This window comes from Empidonax traillii, unplaced genomic scaffold (genome assembly GCF_003031625.1).
Source record: "Empidonax traillii isolate 1590-97213 ecotype Southwest subspecies unplaced genomic scaffold, ASM303162v1 scaffold208:size1045274, whole genome shotgun sequence".
Taxonomy (NCBI): Eukaryota; Metazoa; Chordata; class Aves; order Passeriformes; family Tyrannidae; genus Empidonax; species Empidonax traillii.
The window spans coordinates 272,285-281,611 of record NW_020955401.1 but is presented as its reverse complement, the minus strand read 5'-3'; the positions used below and the strand labels follow the sequence as shown (position 1 = coordinate 281,611).

Here is a 9,327-nt window from a genome sequence, read left to right as displayed (position 1 = left end):
TCTCCATAACTTTACCAGGCACTGAAGTGAGACTGACAGGCCTGTAGTTTCCGGGGTCCTTCTTCTTGCCCCTCTTGAAAATTGGGACAGCGTTCACCAGCTTCCAGTCAGCTGGGACCTCTCCAGGTTCCCAGGCTTGCTCAAAAATAATTGAGAGAGGTTTTGCGATTACATCAGCAGGTCTTTGAGAATTCTGGGATGAATCCCTTCAGGCCCCATAGACCTATAGGGATCCAGCTGGAGCATCAGATCCTGCAGAAGTTCAAGGGCGACTGGGAGTTTATCAGTGTCCCAGCCATGGTCCTCCAACTCAGAGGGGACCCCCTTAGCCTGTCATTGGTGTTGAAGACAAAAGCAAAGAAAGCAGAGGCAAAGAAAGCGTTAAAGGCCTCTGCCTTGTCTCTGTCCCTGTTTGTGAGATGACTGTCCATGAACAGGCACATGTTATTTCTGCACTGCCTTTTACTACGGACATTTAAAGAAGCTCTTTTTATGGCCCCCCACAGTAGTGGGTTTAAGCACTGCTCGAAACTAAGCATCATGCAGCCGCATATGATCTGTCATATGGTCTGGAATATCCCTTGGATCAGCTGGGGGTCACCTGTCCTGGATGTCTCCTCTCCCAACCTCCCATGTGCCCCCAGCCTCCTCCCCTGCAGGGTCGTATGAGGAGTAGAAAAGACCTTGGCTCTGTGTAAGCCCTGCTGAGCAATAACAAAAACATCTCTATATTATAATCCACCCTGTGTTCAGCACAAACCCAAACACAGCCCCACACCAGCCACTGGGAAGGAAATTAACTCTACCCCAGCCAAACCAGCACAACTGCCCAGCTCCAACTCAAATTGAGCTTTGGTTGCACAAATTTCCTCCCTACAGTGAGTAGCAGCATCTCTTTATTCTTCCCATGTCACCTGACCTTGCTTCCACTGGCCATACACCTTCCTTTTTTGCCTTAAGTCCAAAAGAATCATATAATCATAGAATATGCCAAGTTGGAAGGGACCCACAAGGAACACCATGTCCAACTCTTAGCCCTGCACAGGATCATCCCCAAGAGTCACACCGTGTGCCTGAGAGTATTGTCCAAATGCTTCTTGAACTCTGTCAGGCTTGGTTCAGCCAAGTTGGCCTTCTGCCTTGCCTGCTTGACTTCTGTCATTTAGGAAGTGCTGCTCCTGTGCTCTTAGGAGGTGGTGCTTAAAAAGTGACCAGCACTGATGGACTCCAGTACCTTCAAAAGTTTTTCCCAGGGGACCTCACTCACTAGTTCCCTGAGCAACCTAAAGTCTGCTCTCCTCATATCCAGGGTTGCTGGCACTTTTTGTCCTGCCAACAGAGATTTTAAACGCAATCACTTTGCAGTCTCTGTGGCCAAGATGTCCTCCAATCCCCATTTCCTTCATGAGACCCTTTCTGTTAACAAGCAACAAATTAAGGAGGGCACCTTTCCTAGTTGGCTCCCTTATTACCTGTACCATGAAGTTATCACCCTGGTGTTTTAGCAGTCTTCTGGACCTGTTTGTGCCAGCTGTGTGGCATTCCCAGTTGACATCCAGCAACTTGAAGTCCCCCGTAAGGACAAGGGCGGTTGATTTGGAAGTGTCCCTTACTTCCTCAAAGAATAATTCATTGGTGTCATTGTTCTGGCTGGGAGGTCTATAGCAGACTCCCATGGTGACATCTGCATTATTTGTTTGTCCCTTAATCCTTACCCAGAGGCTCTCAACTGTGCTATTCCCAACTGTAAGCTCCATACATTCCAGTCCCTCCATTGCATACAATGCCGCTGAAATACTGAAATGTATTCATACATTAACAGAATATTTTACCAAATGTGTATGCTTCATGTCGCTTGTAGTGAAGCCAACAACTGAGTCCATATTGGTGCAATAGGACTGACAAACAGAAAATGAGATTTTTTTAACATATATCCTGTAATTTCCAGCTGATTTTACTTACTTCAGGGCTCTTGATCTAGTTTCAGAACAATCTCTATCTAGGTTGTATAGCCAACTCTCCTCATACAATTTCTGCTTCTGTTCAGCATAGTTGTCTCTTCATCTACACATTGTCTTAAATCCTAGTTGCCTACATAGCAAATTTCATCTGCTAGTCTTCACCTACTGAATTAGGTATCTATTTGGATGCCATGAACATTGCAATGCTCCAGTTTCAGTGGAATGCAATCAGATTTGGAAAACCCCACAATGTAGTTTACACACTGAACCAAGACTGGGGACTTCTAAAATAAGGAAGGGGTGCTGCAGTTGAATTTCAGATCTTTACAGAACAATTGGCACTATGCCACAACTCCACAAGTCCTCACTTAGCCCTCAGATTTTTCTTTCAGCAAGATCCCTCAGTTCTTAACACCTTTCTATGCTCCTTCTGCTTAGATTACAATTTATAAAGCATTGATGCCTTAACATTCTAATACATATACACTAAAGACCTCTACATTTACAAATGCTCTCTACCAATACAGGAAAATCATTGCTAAACATTATGAAACAGCTGTCCTTACTTCTTATCAAATAAATGCTCTTAACATACTATTCAGTGAGAAAAAAAACTACTGTGAATTATAAATTCAAGGAATTTTTAGACTGGAAGAGATGCTTCAAATGATTATATTCTTTCTATTTCTAAGAACAGAAATCTCCAAACAGGGGAAAGAGTTTGGATCTTCTTTACAACTGCTTATTGTCATTATTTGTTATTTATATTATTTTTCTGCAGCTGAGGCCTATTCAAGTGTTGTCACCAAAGAATGTAACAGTATTTTGTAAAATGATAAATTAGAATTACTTACGTGAATGAACCCAGCATATTTTTTGTCTATTTCCACCAATTGCTGGTCGGCTTTGTTTCGCATAGAGGGCTCTGGATCTGTGCCCATAGCAATTAAGTATGGCACACACTTGAAAAAAACCCAAATGAAATGATTATTCAGAGTAATTGTACCTCTTCTTTCTCACTCTTTGTTCTTCTATTAGTGTTATTCATGTTATATTCTGACTACTGCAGAAACTAGAATAAGAAGCTTTATGCAACTTACTACCTGATTACTTTTTTCAAGCAAATAGGACAAAATACACAAAAGGCCAGCATTATCATATAATGGTTTGAGTTGGATGGGACCTTAAAGACCATCTAGTTTCAACCACCCTGCCATGGGCAGGGACACCTTCTGCTATACCAGGTTGCTCCAAGCCCCATCCAACCTGGCCTTGGACACTTGCAGGGATGGAGCAGCCACAGCTTCTCTGGGCAACCTGTGCCAGGGCCTCACCACTCTCAGAGGGAAGAATTTCTTCCTGATATCTAATCTAAACCTGCTCTCTTTCAGTTTGAATCCATCCCCCTTTGTCCTTTCACTACATGCTCTTGGTTCACATCCATCCTCTCATCCAGCAGTACTCCCAAGTCCTTCTCCCCAGGGCTGCTCTCAATCTGTTCATCCCCTAGCCTGGATTGATACTAGGGGTTGCCCTGACCCAGGTGCAACACCTTGAACTTGGACATGTTAAATCTCATAAGATTTCTGTCGGGTCACTTCTTGAGCTTGTCCAGGTCCCTCTGGATGGCATCCCATCCTTCAGGAGTGTCAACCACACCACTCAGCTTGGTGTCATCTGCAAACTTGCTGAGGCTGCACTCAATCCCTTCATCTATGTCATTAATGATGCTATTAAATAACACTGGTCCCAATAGGGACCCCTGAGGGACACCACTGGTCACTGATGTCCACTGAGACTCTGAACCATTTTAAATTATAAAAGTTGTGTGAGGTTTCAGGTAGTATTTCCATTTCTCTCAAACCCTAAGGTCAATTTACACTACAAAAAAATGCCTTTTAAAAAAAAAACCCACACTATCAATTATGACTGAACATGCACAATGGTTGTGTTATAAACAAATAATTACAAAAATATTATGTAAGCAAAGAATAATGGATATGATAACTGAAGTTCTGACATTGACTCTGTAATTGCATAGTGTTTGGGGGACGTGGGGGGATTGAGGTGGAGGCAAGCTGCCACAGTTTTCAGGGTAAAGAATAAATAAGGAAAACAGCTTGGCATGCACCTGAAATTTATAACAGAAATATGCTCCACAGTACATTTTTAAGTGCTTTTTAGGCACTGGCTGAGCTTTTAGATCTTGATTACAAAGAGAAGAAAATACAGTATTTGGAATCTAAATTTCAAAATATGCTTTCTGTAAAGGTCCCTTACTACAATAAGAGATTACTGTAACATAACTGCAAGAGAAAAACTAGAAACGTATCTAGCAAGCGTAAAAACCTCTGAAACCCAAATAACAAAAATCCCCATCATAAAAGCTTACCATACCTGAACAGGATGGATGAGACCCTGGTTTAATGTCAGTGCAATGACATTTAGAGCAAAGTGGCGTACACTGGACTGGGTATGAAAGAAAGCCTCAAGGACCTGTTTGAGGTATAGCTGCATGATGGAACTACTCATCCCTGAGGAAATATCACCCATTTCTTTCAGGTCTTCCTGCTTTGCTACTTTTTTCCCTGTAAAAAGGACAAAAGCAATAGCACACACAACAGTATAGTCATTTACTTTGCTATTACTTGATGCATGCTGATCTTTAAGTTTTACAATACATAGACATTTCAGTTGTCTTAGAATAGGTTTATGATCTCATGAAACATAGAACAGTCTGATGGTAAATATACTTAAAAAAACTAAAGACACACGACTTTAAAGTCTTGTTCCTCAATAAAGGTTTTAATTTTAAAAATTTCTTATATTTTATCTGCAAATTAACTCTACAGAAGATTTTGATAAAAAGTATTACCACCATCATTACATCGATTATGCATTCTGGATTGCTTTCAGGATTTATACATCCTGAAGGTAAATAATAAGCTACAATTCTCAATATACCTATGCACATAATGAATTTTTGAGAATTATACTGATATCTTGCATACAATATTAATTAATTAGATAACAATCTCAAGCGACTCAGTTCATGTATATAGTAATTGTAAAAGTTAGGTTTTGCATGCCTCAGCACATAAGAACTCAACACTTACAATCTCTGTCTGCTTGCTGCATACGTGTATCCTCCTCCTGCAAGTAGGTCTGGAGGTTTTTTAACACCTGGATTTTTAAGTTTACTGAACAGTTCTTATCTGAAAGAATGCTGTTGTACAGAGTCTTCACTTCCTGTTCGAACATTAAACTTGGGTGTTGTATAAATGCAAATCCTAAGGGTGAAAGAAAAGAGGAAATATTCCATGTTGTTAACTAGAAATTGTATTTCTGCTTCTTAAATATTTCTTCAAGATAGAGGTATGAAATTTATCTCCTCACAAGTGTAGTACTAACAAAACAGTATTGCTTTTTCATATGGACACCATTCTAATTTTATAAGGAGTTCTGTTACCCATGACTGATAGATAAAGATGGGGTGCTGACCCAGGGCAGTTGAACTAAGAAGAGTCATATAGGTTTGGAAGTGTGTCCAGTGTACTGGTCTGCCTCTGAACAACTAGGAGGTCTCCCAAGGGCAAGGGAGGAACACTGCTAAAAATTACTCATTGTTTTTCTAATAAATTTGGAGAAAAACATTCTGCTGAAATTGTGAAGAGTTATTCATATGGAGGCAGAGCAAATGTGGAAAAATTGCCAAATATTTATACATGAGTATTTAAACAATAAAATCTTAACAGAAAAAATATAGTGAACACAATAAAATAAAATTTATACCTCTCACTGTTATTATTCATATACCTATTAAGGTCTTATCTTGAAAATTATCTGAAGCACTACCAAGACTACACCTGTTGGAAGATGCACACTGTAGAACTGTTTTTAGCTGCAGCCTTACCCTTGACAAAGAACTGGTTATTCTTAGTCAGGGAAGTCTTTATTTCATAAAAACTTTGATCTAAATTAGTCTTAGCATATATAATTTTATATCACATATCTAGATTTAGAACTACTGCCAACAGACCCTTACAGAGTATCATAAAAAAACAGTAATGGGAACATAACTTCCCAATCTAAACTATGTTTAACTGCTTGATTAATTTTTTAAGACTATAAGAAAAGCAAACATTAGGTGTACTTTTCATGACCATAGGAAACTAAGATTCTGAATAAACACACAGAAAACATATAAACATAAAAGAAGAATGAGGGGAAAAACGAAAGCAAAATTATGTGAAAGCAATGTATAAAAGTGGGTCTAACAAAGGGAAGACTGAGTCAAGTTTTTAAAACTGGCTGTATGCACTCAGAAAAGGCAGTGTAGGTAAAGGCTAAGTCTAGGGCAAGACAGTGTGTTTAAGATCTCATTACAAAACAGGAAGAGGAAAGAAGGCATGGGAGATGGAGGGGAAAAGAGGTGAAAGAAAAAGGAATGATGCTCCTCTTTGAAGTATGTAGCATAACTGTCCACTCTATACAGGTGTCATCATGGCTAGGCTTCGTGAACGAAGATTTGAGAAGGACTCTATCCACGCTTGCTGCAAGCGCGCTGATGGCTAAAAAGGTCAATGTGAGATAGACAAGTCCAGTTGCAAAAGGCACAATGGAAAGTCTCCTTAGGTGGTATCGGCAAGACACGGTTCTTTCTGTGTTGTCTTTTCTCCTCAAGAATGATTCTACGTGTGTTCTCAAAAGAAGCAGCAGCTTTATAGTGTGTTTCCATGTCTCCCAACTGGAGGCCAGAGTAGACCAATAATGAGGATCAATATGGCCAAGGATGAGAGATTGTTTCAGGGAGTCCTTGTATCTCCTCTTCGGGGCTCCTCTCTTGTGGCAGTCAGTGGCAAGTTCCCCATAGAGCACAATCTTAGGGAGGCAGTAGTCCTTCATCTTGGAGATGTGCCCTGCCCAATGCAGCTGTGTATATTGATGTTTATAACTTGACCACCTCCAAGAAAGTCCAACCCTTTACTTAAGTTTAATTTTGAAAATGAAAAGCACTTGCATGTATGTCCATAACTCACTCTTTCTTTCATTAGCTTATTTAAAAGAGTCTAAACCCACCAATATTCTTAGGGAAATTCTTATTTTTCCATCCTATGTAAGTAGGGAAGAAATCTTACTTGGCATAAGAATTTGTCATAGGGGATAAAAAAAGGCAACTACTATGTTCTTTTAAGGACTGACTTCACATCTTGGGGCTGCTCTCATACCACTTCTCTTCATACTTTTGTTTTTACTCTGTTAAGGGTAAGCACTGAACTTGGTTAAGACATTACCTGTTAGATACTAACAAAATCTTTTATCCTCAATCTGCTTTGCAAGTACACATCTGGAAGAGAAGCATAACCATAACCATTAAGCTTATGGTTAAGCTCAGTCCCTTAACAGCAGTGACACATCCCAAAGTAAGGGCTAAAACTGTTGGGTGTCCTTACTGTAAAGACACAGTAATAATTACCAATAGGAAAGCATACACTCTTCACTTGATACCTTCACTATATATAAATGTTGAGTTAGCTTTTTAGTCATTTTCACCTTATTGCTGTACATAAATGTTGAATGGATCTGACAACTTGGTTCACTCACCAGCCTATAAGGTAGAACTTTGCACTGCCTACTACATCTCTGTCATCCAAGCAGCTACCCTCAAAATGAAACCAGTACTTAGATGAGACTAATATATCACTGAAAACAGTTGTCTGTGGTTTAATTAAAGACTGACATGTTTACAGGCAGAGAAAAAAACATAAATCTAAAAAATGCCTACTGATAGACACCTGTTTTCTCTTCTTCCACAAACTGATCACAGTTCAGCCTGTAATTCAGAAACATTTCAGATGAATGCAACACTCAGTCTCCATGAGTAAAGCAATCATGTCTATGGTTAGGAAGACAGCCCCTATCCCATGTGCAATATTTTGTATAGAACAATTAAATTAGAATGGACTACAGTAAGTGTTGTGCATCTTGATGCAATGTCTAGAAAAACCTCCAGCTAGTCCTGAACACCATAGCATTGTTCCTGCAACAGAGGCAACTCTAAAACCATTAATCCCACTCAGTTGTCTGAAATGGTTTCCTCACAGAATATCAAATCAAGATTCAGTCTCAGTCCTTATCCTCAGTCTTCTCTAGACTGAACTGAAGCAGGATATCTAAAAAGCCACCTAAACAGCAGCATAAGGAGGAAAATTCTTATACACAGTAAAACCATACAGTGCAAGTCCACACGCATAGGAAACAACTTTCTTTAGACTAAGCCATAACCATGAACTGAACTCTTTCAGAAATCAAAGCCTATCTGCCCAAACAAAATGCTCTTACATGTACAGTTTTGGTCCTTGAGCAGAGGATGAACATGATACAGACCACTCAATGGCAGTTCATGCATTACTGCAAGTCACTGAGATATCATACTAATGCCTTCAGATAAAGAATTCATTTAAAATTGAAATACTGCCAAAGACCCCAAATAAACTGTAATATTTAGACTATGACATGATCGCAATGCCTTGTGAAATTTCACAGACCATCCCCCAGTTGGTATAAACTGCCAGTTACCTGTACTCCTGAAGAATATCTGCCCCTACCCTGCAGAATGTACCAAGTTGGAAGGAACCCATAAGGGTCATCAAGCCCAACCCTTAGCCCTACACAGGACCATCTCCAAGAGTCACACCATGTGCCTGAAAGTATGATCAAAACACTTCTTGAACTCTGTCAGGCTTGGTGCTGTGACCACTTTCCTAGGGAGCCTATTCTAGCACCCAATTACCCTCTGGAGGAAGAACCTTTTTCTAATATCCAACCTAAACTTCCCCTGACATAACTTCAGGCTATTCTCTCGGATTCTTTCACTGGTGCCCACAGAGAAGAGATCTCTGACTGCCCCTCCTCTTCCCCTCATGAGAAAGTTGTAGACTGCAATGAAGTCTCCCCTCAGTCTCCTCTTCTCCAGGCTGAACAGACCAAGTGACCTCAGTTGCTGCTCATACAGCTTCCCCTCAAGGCCCTTCACCATCTCCGTTGCCCTCCTTTGGTCACTCTCTAATGGTTTAATATCTTTCTTATATTGTGGTGCCGAAAACTTCACACAATATTCAAGGTGAGGCTGCCCCATTGCAGAGCAGAGAGGGACAATCCCCTCCCTCAACCAGCTGGCAATGCTGTGCCTGATGCCCCCCAGGACAATGCTGGCCCTCCTGGTTGCCAGGGCACTGCTGACTCATATTCAACTTGCTGTCAAACAGGACCCCCAGGTCCCTTTCCCGGCACTGTTTTCCACCATCTCATTTCCCAGTCTGTACGAACATCCGTGGTTGCTCCATCATAGGTACAGAATCTGGCA

At 40.6% G+C, this 9,327-nt stretch overlaps 1 protein-coding gene across 1 annotated transcript in view; it reads right to left on the bottom strand.

Moving 5' to 3' along the window:
• Nucleotides 1-9,327, bottom strand: part of LOC114059198 (nipped-B-like protein) — a 170,383-nt gene that overhangs the window by 6,992 nt on the left and 154,064 nt on the right. The window contains exons 39-41 of the mRNA XM_027887383.1: nucleotides 5,078-5,251; nucleotides 4,359-4,549; nucleotides 2,816-2,923 (exon numbers count right to left, since the gene is read on the bottom strand). Coding sequence (XP_027743184.1) covers nucleotides 2,816-2,923; nucleotides 4,359-4,549; nucleotides 5,078-5,251 — 473 coding nt within the window. The remainder of the gene's footprint in view (nucleotides 1-2,815; nucleotides 2,924-4,358; nucleotides 4,550-5,077; nucleotides 5,252-9,327) is intronic.